Source organism: Asterias rubens, chromosome 6 (genome assembly GCF_902459465.1).
Source record: "Asterias rubens chromosome 6, eAstRub1.3, whole genome shotgun sequence".
Taxonomy (NCBI): Eukaryota; Metazoa; Echinodermata; class Asteroidea; order Forcipulatida; family Asteriidae; genus Asterias; species Asterias rubens.
Genome location: NC_047067.1, coordinates 17856100 through 17870899, shown reverse-complemented (window position 1 = coordinate 17870899; position 14800 = coordinate 17856100). Strand labels below are relative to the sequence as shown.

Below are 14800 nucleotides of genomic sequence, written 5' to 3'. Positions count from 1 at the left end.
TAATTGTTCTGACGTTTATACTTAAATGCTTTCAATTTTTACTTAAAAAACCCATACGATTTGGGGAGTTTTCACAACTTTAAGTGAAGTATCATGGGGTTTTGGAAGAGTAAAACCATTTGTCTAGTTTTTCATGAATTAAACACCAGACAACAAAACAAACCCGTGAAAATTTCATCAAAATCTGCGTTCACTTTTTAAGAGAAAACTACAGCAAACAGATAATGTTTCGTTTGGGGTTATTTGCATGTTCATACACGGCTTCTCTCAATTGCAGCAATTAAATAAATAACTGTGACAAATTTCATAAAGGCTGAAAGCACAAAAATTTGCTTAGTATGAAATGTCTTCCTTGATAAAAGCGGGATTACCAACCAAATTTCCTCGTGATTTTCAGGATAAGCAAACAACAGCTGAATACCAGTAACAAGCAATATTCAACAGATGGATTTTTGATTGATAGTCCTGTTTTAATTTAGGAAGAAATTGTATGCTAAGCAAATGTTTGTGCTTACAGGCTTTGTGAAATTGGGCCCTGGTGATTTTCCGGGTTTCTAAAATGATTTGGGTAGTATTTCGGATGGGAAAATTTCTCTTAAAATAATGTGCTGGTGTGACTTCATAATCGGTGTGTTTTTTCTTCAATACTTACCAAACCTGTAGTAAGTGTCTGTTTTTTTTATTTTACCAGTGACTTATTTTAAAATGACTGTGTTGAATTATGAAACTGGCTTCGAGCAAGGACACGAATAGAGGCAAAAGTAGACTAGCTGAAGTCGATTTCACAGTAAACCAGTAAAATTCATCTTAAGATGAGTTGTCAATATCTTTGTATATTTACATCAATGCTACCTTGACTAAGTGAGTTAAAACAGTTAAAGACAGTGGACACTACTGGTAATTGATAAAGACCAGTCTTCTCACTTGGTGTATCTCAACATAATACATAAAATAACAAACAGGTCTTTGAAAATTTGAGCTCAATCGATCGTCGAAGTTGCGAGATAATAATGAAAGAAAAAACAGCCTTGTCACACAAAAATGTGTGCTTTCAGATGCTTGATTTCGAGTCCCCAAATTCTAAATCTGAGGTCTCGAAATCAAATTCGTGGAAAATTACTTCTTTCTCGAAAACTTTATTACGTCAGAGGGAGCCATTTCTCACAGTGTTTTATACTATCAACAGCTCCCCATTACTCGTTACCAAATAAGGTGTTATGCTAATAATTATTTTGAGTGATTACCCGATAGTGTCCACTACCTTTAAGGTTAGAATTTGCCATAAAATGCCCCGCATACTCTTTCTACCCACTTTAAATTGTTCTACAACCGTTGACGTTACAGTATTTTACGAAAATTCCCACTGTCCATGTGGTTTGTATTCTCATTGGGAAATTACATTGTCATGATAAGAATCACCAAAGGAAACAGGGAATCAAACATCACCCCTGGTACTCATGTAGACAACTGACAACGAATTTAATTAGTTTCAGGTGACAACAATTTCTATATACTGGCACGGAAATACCAATGAATAATAAAACAAACAAACTTCACCAAGACGTCTGGGATCCACACTGTCTATTGTACCACAGAGTAGCGGGATTAAGCACCCGCCTAAAACCCAGAACGGTTCTCAAACCCTTGTCATCATTTAACAGCTATCTTGCTTTTCAACTCAACTCAGTGTATTATCGTAACCGAGGCTGGTATGACAAAATAGTCTAGGCACTCTAAAACAAAATAGCAAACAAGCAGTTTCATCATCATTGCATAATAGGGAACTTGACCATTACACCACCCTGGTAAGAGCGATAAATGTATTTGATTAATACCCTATCTTGTTAAAGGCAGTGGACACACTCTAGGTAATTTTCCAAAATAATTATTATCATTAAAGCTTTCTTGATTATGAGTAATAGGGAGAGGTTGATAGTATAACACATTGTGAGAAAAAGCTCCCTCTAAAGTGACGTAGTTTTCGAGAAAGAAGTAATTTTCCACGAATTTGATTTCGAGACCTCGGATTTAGAATTTAAGGTCTCGAAATCAAGTATCTGAAAGCACACAACTTCGTGTGACCATGGTGCGACAAGGGTGTTTTTTCTTTTATTAATATCTCGCAACTTCGACGACCGATTGAGCTCAAATTTTCACAGGGTTGTTATTTTATGAAATGTTGAGATACACCAGCTGTGAAGAATAGTCTTTGACATTGTCCAGTGTCTTTAAATGTGACCGGAACTACATTGCCCTTATATTGTAAAGTAGCCTTTACGAGATACATTCGAATGGAAAGACCATACTCTCTATAAGCTCTGTATAGCATTTTGCAGTCTGGAGATGAACTCAGCTTGTCATTACGTGGTCACAGATCATTCTTCTTATTAATAAGAAAATGACAATTTCTTATTGGGGAGTTTGTTATTATTCAATACAATTACAGTGTACAAAAGCCCCACATTAAGTGTGTCGTGTTTCTGTTTTCTGTTATTGTTTATAAATATTAAAGTTAAACTGTAGAATGTTATGTCTTTCTTGATTTTGTGAATACCATTTTGAAAATAAATAAAGTTTAAGGTTTTGTTTTTATATCAGATGTATCGTTTGCGTGTGAATGAACTCATTTCTATGTGGGTGTGAAACTGCGATCTGTGCCAATTGTTATAATACTGTTTACCAAAATGAAATTTTTGAAGCTTATTTTATGGCAGGGAAAGTGTTTTTCATAAACGTTCAACAAGATTTGAAAGCGAGTGACGTGTGCCTGACGTCACAGTTTATTGCTCAGTAACCTGGGTCCAATGTCATGCCTCTGGATAACGCAGAATTTATAGGGCTGGAACAGGTCCCTTCACAGTCCGTACAAATATGGTTGTAGGCATGGGTGTCCTCATTAACTAGGAGCCTGGCTTGTAGAGCAGAATGCATTTGAGTGCCTTGCTCGAGGGCACAGGAGTCATGACCAGGATTCGAACCCACACTCTGCTGCTGAAAACAGCAGAGCACGATTGGTTTACGTTTTGCTAAACCCTGCTCACCGTAATGAGCAGGGTTTACGTTTTGCTGTTACGGTGAGCAGGGTTTACGATTTGCTATTACGGTGAGTAGGGTTTATGTTTTGCTATTACGGTGAGCAGGGTTTACGATATGCTATTACGGTGAGTAGGGTTTACGTTTTGCCATTACGGTGAACAGGGTTTACGTTTTGCTATTACGGTGAACAGGGTTTACGTTTTGCTATTACGGTGAGCATGGTTTACGTTTTGCTATTACGGTGAGAATGGTTTACGTTTTGCTATTACGGTGAGCAGGGTTTACGTTTTTCTATTACGGTGAGCAGGGATTACGTTTTGCTATTACGGTGAGCAGGGTTTATGAACAAGTAATTGTGACACTCCGTACGCGTAAAATGCCCTCAGTGAAATTGACTCGTCACCATCGTATTTTGTATAATGTTTGAGAGACACCATCGGGAAGATGACTGCATGGACCAAACGATTCACCTGGAAATAAAAAATGTCTTGCTGTCTTTCAGAACATCGAAAACTACGGGTACCAGTTTCTTGTTCGCGAGTACTTACTGATCATCATGACTGTAGAGTCATTGAACTAAATTACAACGGTATACACGTCGAGTATAACAAATTATGTCATTTCTAGTATAAGTTAATCACTAAACTACAGGGGGCATACAATCTTTAAACCATTTTTGAGATATGGTGGACACTATGAAGCTTCGTCCATTATAGATGAAGCTCTCCCCAGCTCAAATTCGGGTAATGTGTTTGTGTAGCCTACTCTCAAACCAAACGTCACTTTTATATTATCGTCCAACAGACCTCAAAAGGGTTTGTATACAGACGTGCATATTTTAAAATACTTGAACTTGCGTAAGTCAATGCAGATGAGACGTAAGATCTATGGCTAGATGATGACTAAAGCAAGGAAGTGATAGGGACAAGGGATGTTGCCTGAGGATTATAAAATCTCTCATCAAGAAAGGCCCGGGGTATAACTTAACCCACATTGTCTTGGGTCTTCCTGTGCCTCGACTTATCTCCTAAAACGGGTTCCTCCATCCAGTACCTTTATACACAAGAGCGCCCTCAACATTGAAAGCGAGATTAGCAATAGTGTCCAGTTTATTTTAGTATTAAATGTTTGCAAAAAAACAACTATTGGAACTTCGCATGAAGGAAAACAAAGAGCAAGAAAGTCCGTTGGAGAGCACAATGAAAATAGCTACCCCGAGGGATTAAGATATGTACCTTTGTGGGGTGGATTATAGTAACATGTGGATTTGCAGTAATTAACAGCATACCGCAAGCCAAACTAAATTACCTGCTGGTGTTTTGGTTTGTCTGAAATGTCACAATCATCAATTAATCTTTCCTTTTTTGATGAAATTTTAAATAGGAGATATTCGATTGGTACTAATAAAAATTCGCCTAAATTGACTTCAAAATTGAGTTGGAGTTTAAAGACAAAACAAAAATCTAATTGTGAAAAACAGTGAATGTCAAAATGATGCTTCAAGGCTCGGGGTTTGTTTCATCAATCCCTGTCTCTGCTGGCGGTATTCCGACGGTATCAGTCCTATAAAATCATCACTACATCTCCCTCGAGAAAATCATGAAATAATCGCCCCTTCGATGAAATTGCTTTCCATGCAGTATAGACCGTTTTCGTACGCAGTGGTTTTGCTTCTCCTTAATGCTCGTTACTCCACCAATTTTCTTCTAACGTCAACCACTTAATAACGAGTTTACGAACGAACAATACAATTTCCCAATGTCTGGGCAGTCGTGTGTGGTCCCTCTTCTGAATCCAACTTCCCCACCATGTGACGGTGTATCTGCCATTCTGATTGGCTGGAAGTTGGCTGCGTGATCATTGGGGGGTTTCCCGCGGTGATTGGGAACTTTGAAACTGTTGCGATGTTTTTCGCTGAGGATGAAACACACCGCCATGGAGGAGTTTGTTCCTGTTGTTGTGTGGTCCGCCGCGACACTTCTCATGGGGTGGCTAATGTATCTGATTGGCGGTTACAGTGTGCGAATTCGGAAGCCCATAGTCTGTTTAGCGTTTGCCGTCGATTGGAAAACGGCGGGAGGAATATTGGCGGGAAGCATATGACCCAGATAACGTCTGGTCTTTGGAGTTTTGTCAATTATTGTTGGCCGCAAATGTCTGCCAGTCACTTTATTTGGTTGTTAAAGTTTCAGTTTTCTGACTTTTTTTTATTATAGAGATGTGTACGCTATTCGTTATCTTGTTTTAGTTTAAAGAAGCAGCAAAGGGACTAGTACACGAACACATTGCTTCTTTCGATTAATTGCAATTAATTTGTATACTTCTTTTCGGTGTCGTTTAAGCCCAATCATTTTCGCTTTCTAAAACACGGCATTGAAGTAAGCTTTACTCTTTACAATGCCTATCTCTAAATCAAACATTATTTTATGAAGTGTTGTCCTTCATCATTTTCCTTTCGTCTTTTCCTTGCAGGTATCTAAAGCAGAGAACTAAATAAACTAGTCAATAAATGTACAGAAAAAGATAGAAATAGTGTGAACGAAAATATTTTCTAGCCAGACATGATTATTATTAACGGTGAAAACAAAACCGGGCCACTCTGCACATAGTCTTGAAATCAAGTCGGTAATTGTTAAGCGCGGTGTAGCTACGGGGACGGTACACTCATCCTCGATCCAAGTATGCAGGGGCGTCAATGCGTCTTGAAAGGTGGGGGGGGGGGGGACATAACATTTACGGCGTGGGTTCCGGGGCCCGCTTTAGGGCCACGGGAATTTTTTTAGCCCGTAGATGCTCTCTGGTGCAATCTAGTGAATCTGTGGGGTGATGTCCCCCCCCCCTCTCAGATGTCGGAATTTAATGCCTATTTCAAGCTATGATGCATCTATTCTCGCTATCATGGTTATTGTACCTAAAAAGCAACTCAATTATAGCTTCGTTATATCCATATTGTTTCTGCATTCTAATGCTCAGACGGCGTTTCATCCCTATCATCACCAGACCTAAGACACAAGTTTTATGGGGCAAATCTGTCAGAATGGAACAGAACATCTGTAAAATTAATGTGAGCAGCAGTAGAACCTTTGGGGTTGACAGCATCTTCAAGTGCGGATCTATGAACCAAGTTCAAGGGGGAAAATCTGTCGAAGAGTGAGCTCACGAGTGCCAAACCTTTACGGCATGGGTTCGGGCCCGTAGAAGGGCCCGGGAAAATTTTGCATTCTAGATGCTCTGTGCTGCAGTCCAGTTTCATTTCCCAATACTGAGGGCTACCAATCACAATTCCCTTAAGTGATTTGCTGGGACCCTTCCACTCTACAAAAGAAAAAAAAGAAAAAAAAAAAAAACATTTCTAAACTGGCATTATCAGTTTACTAATGTTGTTTCCAGTCCAAATATCCTTTCATTTCTATTAAAAACCGAGAGCTAACAACCACAATCACTTTAAGCGATTTGCTAGGATCGTTTCGCTATAACAAACAAAATCCAACACCATTTGTAAACTGGCATTTATCAGTTTACCAGTGCTGTCTTCAGCCTAACATCATCAAATGAAACATGGGTTTTGAAGGGTTGGGGTGATTTGGGTTAAAAGCAGTACACCTCAATCACAGAGCAGCCATTTTGTTTTTCCCATTCACATCAATGCAACCAAACCGAGGCAAGGAGGACAAATAATAATAACACCATTTATATAGCACCTTTTCCCAAGGTTGCAAAGCGTTCAGAGATTGACAAGAAACGACAACAACAATGGGAATGAATACAAAAACCAAGAGGAAAACCACGACCAGGCAAAGCCTGCAGCATTGAGCCAAAGAAAGAAAGTCCCGTAAAAGCCGGTCTCTCTATTTATGGGGGCGAGAGTTACTGATTCAAAAAGTTACTGATTAAAAAAATGGTCATGGTATGGCATAGCCTATACTTTATTCATTTAACATGACACAAAGAATGGCAGTTGGTAACAATGTCTTTACCACTAGAAATATAAAAGCACAAATTCTAGATAAATTAAAATAAAATTTGAAGAAACGTAAAGATTAACTTAAATAATCAAACGGAGAGTCAAAAGCAACAGTTTTAAAATTTGATAACTTTTATGAAAAATAAACAAGATGTCACAGAAATTGAACCAAATCACGCTGTGAAATTAAATTAAAATGTTGGCAAGTTTGAACATACAACAAAGCAAAATCAAAGACAAGCAATTTAATAATTGACCAAAAAATTATATATTTTACTGACCGTGTATAATGAACACCAAAGGTCAAAGGTGACTGAAATTGCCTGGTTTACTTTTCAATATAAAGATACACTTATAAATCTGCCCCTCTTTACTTTATATATTAATCCAACATTAAAACTCATATGTCTTGGTTAACAATATTTACATCTTTAAAAGAAACAAATGGTTTTAAATTTAGAAACGCCCCATTTCCCAACATCTACCAGCCATAAAACACTACTCTGAAAGTATTATTCCATAATAATTTCGTAACACTTTATACAAACTCAGATTGTCTTTTTGAAGACCCACGAATCATAAACACTTCTTAAAGAAGGCAAATGACTGAAATACACTTGAACTAATGTCACGAATCCGCTTACCGCTGATTTCTGCGCTTACTGTCTCCACTAGGGGCCAATTTCATAGAGCTGCTTAAGCAAAAAATTTGCTCAAGCACGAAAATAGCTTTCTTATTTTACACATGTTCACTGGCCAAAGTGTCATGTCATATACATTGCTTGTGACCAGTATTTAGCTGTTGTTTACTTAGCATAACAATTGAGTGGAGTCTTGGCCGGTAATCTGATTTTACTAAGCAATGATCTTTTTTGCTTAAGCAAAGATTTGTGCTTAAGCAGCTCTATGAAATTGGGCCCAGGGTTAGTATCAATATCTCACAAGCTGTGTAAGCTTAGAATGGTATGTAAAGTGCTATTCACACGACGGCAATTTAACTAGGCTCCCTTGCTTAATTTTAGCATGGTTGTAAAATGTACCAATGTTTGACAAGATTTTGCAAGAGAACTTGGACAGTAGAACAAATTGTTGTCCTTTCACCGAGGTACATTTTGTTAAATGTTACAACCGTGCTACAATTTAGCAAGGGACCCTTGCTAAATTTCTCTCATGTGAAAGGGGCTTAATAAAACACCAAAATTCCTTGCTAATATGTGAAATCCACCTTCGCTAAACGTGAGTTTTTCTGCCACCATAAGTGCAGAGTAACAGGGCTAGCAGAGTCGTGACAATCAGCCAAGATTGCAATAGCCGATCTGAAGGAAACCAAAATTACCCCAAAAACTAATGCACATTATATATTTGAAACAATATTTACACTCTGTTATTAATTACAATAAATTCTCGTTAAATAGACTTAAAACTTTCTTAGGGAAGAACTTATCCCTTAACTTAACACAATGGGAGACCTACAGACACTAGGTGGCAGCAGACGCACTTGCAGTAGGAAGCCAAACAAACAAACAAGCTGTCCATCTTTAATTTCAATGTGCCGTATTTTACTGTGTGAGGGCGCTCTCAAACACATCTGTATCACTTACGGGGTATATTCATTCATACCCAAAACAGTTTTTTAAGACTGGAACACATTGCCATCACAGACATTCAAATCCATCACAGACAATAAGACTAAGACAATAAGGAGCCGTTATAATCTAGCTCTGAAGCAACTTAAAACTACGGCGCAACAAAAGTGACAGAATACATATTAAATCTGTGCAGGACGAGTCGCGAATACCCCCTGAAGTTATAAAAATAATCTTGAGAGCACCCTCATCTTTAATAAAGAGCATTCCTGGCAACTGCCACCACAGCTAGTTTCTAAAAGTCCCCAATTTTAAGTTCCATCGAGCTATGGATCAAGGTAGCGAAAACTGCTTAGCACTTACAGAAACACTAACAACATATTAAAAACAGAAACATGTTAGGAAACAAATTATAATAATAAGGTTCGCCTCTATGGAAGTTTCTGTGTGAAAGGTTTGCAACCATCTACCTTAAAAATATTGGTCAACAATTTAAAATATATTTTTTCAGAGTTTTCAGAGGTGCAAGTGAGCAATGGAGTGGAATGTGAATAGCACAATTTGGACGACAGAGGGCGCTGTACTTCCAAACAAAATTACTAGATGGACAGCCTCATTTATTTTTTATAAAGAACTCTTAACTTGGTGCAGCCACTATTGCTATTTTTTGTGTGTCAAATTCATCAAGGTTATTTTGTGTGCAAACTGTGTTTCTTATGCTTATCTGAATTTGTTGTATTATTTTTTGTTAAACAAAATGTACGGTAATGGAAGCAACACATGGAAAAAATAGCACCCTTTGGCATTTGAAAACTGTTGAGTTAAGGATTTTTCTACTTGATCCATGCAATGGGTAGATGCTTTGTGCTACATGTATCTTTCTGGCAAGACTATGGGTGCGTTCAGACACGGTACTAAAGTTGGTTTAACTCATGGTTCAACTCGATCGAGTTCCACTCTGTGTGTCTGAACGGTTCAAAAGTTAGTCCGAGTTGAGTTCAACCCACAAAAGATAAACCGTCCAGGGAGAGAGTTTATCTTTAGACCGCTTCGGGTTTATCTTTTAACACTGTGTGTGGACAGAATAAAAAAGACCACATCCGGTTTAACTCACAACAGGCGACCCATTGACCTCCGTAATCATTACGTAAACACACGGTGACCAATGAACAGGACAATAAACAGGATGTTAGAGTAACGGGGTCACGTTTTCTTTGACCTCTTAAAACCAAAGATAAACCGGATCGGGTTTAACTCAGTGCTGTCTGAACGCAAAGGGGTTTTATTTTTACGATCACCCCCTGCTGCTCGTAAAAGATAAACCGGTTCAGGTCTAACTTAGAACGCTGTCTGAACATACCCTATCATCAGCAAATACCCATAAAATGTGCTTCCTAAATGCAACATCAAAACCCCAATGGAAACAAATTGGAATGTTTCCTGCACCCATCCTGGGTACAGGGTGTACTGGGTGTTTACTGGCCGTTTACTGGGTGTTCACTGGGTGTTCACTGGTTGTTTACTGGGTGTTTACTGGGTGTTTACTGGGTGTTTACTGGGCGTTTACTGGGCGTTCACTGAGTGTTCACTGGTTGTTTACTGGGTGTTTACTGGGTGTTTACTGGGTGTTTACTGGGCGTACCGTACCTCATTGTACTTGTTGTACATTAAGCTCAGTGCCCATTAAGACGCAACCTCTATCTCTCCATCTGTCGTAGAGCTATCTTGGAAGGCGATTGTAGCAATGGAAAAGTTTTGCTACTTTACTGTTGGCAACCAACTGGTTATTTCTTGGGTACAAACCCTCTGGGTACTGGGCGTATTCTACCTCATCCACGAACTGGGTACCCATTGAGGCTCCACTTCTAGCTTTCTAGCGATACTAATCAGCTCATTATATGATCTTGGAAGTTGGTCGTTGACGATGACCGCGTCAAAGTAGTTCTTGTAGTTGGACTCGATGCGCATGCCTATTTGAATCATGTCAACCATTTCCTCTTCCTGAAAGAGACAAAATACAGAAATTTGAATGATTCTGCAAGACTTTCGAGAACACTAGGTGGCAGCAGACTTAGCAGGTAAATCCATTGTTCTCAGATAATAAATAAAAACAAAAAACATTTATATAGCGCCAAATCCACTAAAATCCTAGAATTTGAGGTCGCGAAATCAAGCATCTGAAAGCACACAACTTCGTGTGACAAGACAAGGATGTTTTTTCTTTCATAGTTATCTCGCAACTCCCGACGACCATCAAGCTCAAATTTTCACAGGTTTGTTATTTCATGCATATGTTGAGATACACCAAGTGACAAGACTGGTCTTTGACAATTACCAATAGTGTCCACTGTCTTTAAGTTAAAGATGTATGCCCAGAGCTAGCCTGAACATCTGACTTCACAGTATGAGGGTCATTTTCAACTCCTGGAAGAAGTTTGTGAAAGCAGTATATTATTTCAGTCCAAATACTCACGCTGAACAGTCTGTTGGCATTCTTGTCCATGCCTAGCTTGGGTTTCTGCACCTTTCTCGTCTCTCTCAAGACATCGAGGGGTGGTGGTTTGACGTAGATCACAAATGGCTTCAAACCGCTCTCACGAAGAACCTTCAGGGCCTAGAGGATGGGTTATAAAGATAAGGTTTGGTTTTATAGGCACTGGACACTATTGGTTACTATTACTCCAAATAATGGTTAAAATAATAACGAGCAATGAAGCGCTGTTGATAGTATAAAACAGTTTGAGAAACGGCTCCCTCTGCAGTAACATAGTTTTTGAGAAAGAAGTTATTTCTCACTAAAATATTTGAATTGAATTTGAGACAGCCTGTGCAACATTAATATGCACTACTCCGCTAAACCAATCACACGAACCACCTCTGCCCTCATCACAGGTACCCATTTAATTTACCCCTGGGTGGTGAGAAGCAATTATACTTAAGTGTCTTGCTCAGGGACACTAGTGTCATGGCCTGGGATTCGAACCCACACTCTGCTGAACAGAAGCACCAGAGCTTGAGTTCGGTGCTCGTATCCGCTTGGCCACGACACCCCTCTGTTTGAAGCCCTCTGAACAACAGTGCATGATTTCAGACTAATCCTAAGCCTAAGCCTTAGCCGAGCCCAACCCTGAGCCAGAACTGAAGACATTGTTTCAAAAAGACCTGGGCCCAATTTCATGGCTCTACTAACCGTAAGCAAAGAATCAGCGCTTACGGAAGCAGGGAATTCCGCACCACATCAAGCATATTTTACAGGTTGGCTTGTGTGTGTGCGTGCACCACATTACTAGGCATTCTACGTTACACAGCTAGCGTGGAAATTACACGCTTACACGTAACCGGGGAATGGTGATGGTCAGTGCATAAGTCGGCAGTAAGCAGAGCCATGAGATTGCCCCTGACCATCCCTGATTATGGGGTAGCGTGACCGAGCGGATAAGAACACCGATGCAAACTCTGGTGTTTGTGTTCAGCAGAGTGTGGGTTCGAATCCCCGTCGTGACACTTGTGTCCCTGAGCAAGACACTTCACTATAATTGCTTCTCTCCACCCGGGGGTAAATGGGTACCTGTGAGGGCAGAGATAGTACTTGTGGTTGGTTTAGCTTAGTGCGCTACAACAAATGTACATATTATTTGGCGGCACAGGCTGTATACTCTCCAGGGAGCTGAGATGGTTTAAGGAATGAAATGCCCCAGTGATCAGGGTAATAATGTTGGAAGCGCTTTGAGACATGGTGTATAAAGCGGTATATCAAAACCAAATATTATTATTATAGTTTACCTGTGGGTGTACGTTGACTATACAGAGTTTACCAGCTTTAGATACCCTCTTAATGGTCTCAATGCTGGTGCCGTACAGATTGCCTTTGTATTCTCCATACTCCAGGAATTGGTTTCCTGTAATAGCCTCCTCCATCAGCGACCTCTCAATGTAGTAATACTCTTTACCATCTTCCTCTGCCCATTTCTTAGGTCTTGAGGTATCTGTCAATAAAGAAACATCACCATCGAGAAAGGATCAGTAAACATTTTCTACTATAGACCCCTAAAACATGGTTTCACTAAAAGGAACTGGACACTATTGGTAATTACTCAAAATAAAGCATTAAAACTTACTTTTAACTACCAATGGAGATCTGTTGATCATGTTGATAGTATAAAACATTTTGAGAAACGGCTTACTCTGAAGTAACATAGTCTTTGAAAAAGAAGTAATTTTCCACTGAAATATTTGAATTTGAATTTGAGACCTCAGAATTAGATTTTTAGGTCCCGAAATCAAGCATCTGGAAGCACACAACTGTGTGACAAGGGTGTTTTTTCTTCCAATATTATCTGGCAACTTCAACGACCGATTGAGTTCAAATTTTCACAGGTTTGTTATTTTGTGCATATTACCAATTTGGACAATTACCAATAGTGTCCAGTGTCTTTAAGTCTACAATCTTGTGAATAAAGCCTACATGTTTTACTTACGAGGAATGGCTGGTTGATAATGTTCAGGGTTGGTTGCGATTACTCTTCTCTTGAGTTCATTTCTACCTACTCCTGGTGCTCCTGAAAACATCAAGTATAATCAAATATTACTATTAATCACAGAAAAGCCAATCAATAATAACTTCCTACTCTACCTTTAAATGATTTTTTTTTAACCTGAGAAGTTCAGGAGAGATATTTACTGTTAGGCCTGATATTACTGTAAGTGAACATTTGTTATTTAACAGGGTACTTTAACCAATCAAGAAAAAACTGTTACTCTACCTATCAACAATTTTCTTTTGGCAGGGAAATTCAGGAGAGGCATTTACTGAAGAAACTTACTGTGATAGGCCTGATACTACTTTTAAATGAAAATTTATTATTTAACATACCTTAACCAATCAAGAAAAAATTGTTACTCTATCTATCAACAATTTTCTTTTAGCAGAGAAATTCAGGAGAGGCATTTACTGAAATTTACTGTTCTAGGCCTGCTATTACTGTTGGTAATCATTTATTATTTAACATGAATCTATGTTAAGTCTGTCCAAATTCTCATGATTTAAAATAACTGATCATCTAACATTAATATAATAATATCGAAGTCTTATATAGCGTATCTACTCAAGCCGCTTAGCACACAAACATATAAATGCACAAATAAATAAAAAATACATTTACTGGGTACATGTATGTCAAATCAGAATTAAAGTACACCACTTAAATCAAATCAAATATCAACAAGTAAAATTTTGAGACAACCTTAGCATGAATCTAAAATTATCAAAACAAAAACAGCAAACATTCATTTCAAAAGGCAGACAATAAAATAATGAACATTTTAAATTATGACAATCAGATGCATATACAATTCAAATCAATACAAATATTTTCAAATCAGTTCATATAAATTTAAGTTTGGTTGACCCACAAACACATGACAGTCCTCAAAGGACTGCGTTTAAAAATGGCAGTATTATTGTAATAAAAATTATTATTTGACCTCAACAAAAAAAGTAAAGAAATATATATCACGTTACAAGGCAAAATGAAGAGCTTTAAAACCAAGAGAGATACAACAAAGCAAAATGAATTACAGGCCCAGCCCTTAAACAGGCTGAACAGCAAAATACAAGAAATATGATGACACGAGGGCAGCTAGAACAATGAACAATGAGTGTATGAGGGGAGCAATCAAGTACAAGAATTTAATCTGGGGAGGAACTCAAGAAAAACACAAAACAAAAGGATAAAATAATACAACACATGTGAATTATGTGGGTAAGGGACAACTTAAGTAAACTAAAGCCCCTTTCACATGAGAGAAATTTAGCAAGGGTCCCTCGCTAAATTGTAGCATGGTTGTAACATTTAACAAAATGTACCTCGTGAGAAAGGACAACAATTTGTTCTACTGTCCAAGTTCTCTTGCAAAAATGGTGTCAATATTGCTACATTTTACAACCATGCTAAAATTAAGCAAGGGACCCCAGTTAAATTGCTGTCGTGTGAATAGCACTTAAATCACTGTTGCTCAGAAGCATGCTGTCCCACACACAGTAAAGCAGGACAACTGGAAGAGAAAAACACATATGACAATGAGAACAGCGAAGCTGCCACGACGAGCTGCCGATTGCCAGATAGAGCCAATGACTGACAGAAAAAAACAATCATTTGATCAACTGATGGTCAAAGGGATGGGGACATTGACAAGTATGAAGTGATGGCCATTC

General features: G+C 38.5%; 1 protein-coding gene across 6 annotated transcripts in view; it reads right to left on the bottom strand.

Moving 5' to 3' along the window:
• Nucleotides 1-10096: 10096 nt before the first annotated feature.
• Nucleotides 10097-14800, bottom strand: part of LOC117291635 (MAGUK p55 subfamily member 7-like) — a 55359-nt gene continuing 50655 nt past the window's right edge. For all 6 annotated transcript variants that reach the window (XM_033773475.1, XM_033773474.1, XM_033773477.1 and 3 more), the window contains 4 exons: nt 13065-13145; nt 12370-12572; nt 11060-11200; nt 10097-10587 (listed from right to left, as the gene is read on the bottom strand). In XM_033773475.1, coding sequence (XP_033629366.1) covers nt 10411-10587; nt 11060-11200; nt 12370-12572; nt 13065-13145 — 602 coding nt within the window. In that variant the 3' untranslated portion in view covers nt 10097-10410. The remainder of the gene's footprint in view (nt 10588-11059; nt 11201-12369; nt 12573-13064; nt 13146-14800) is intronic.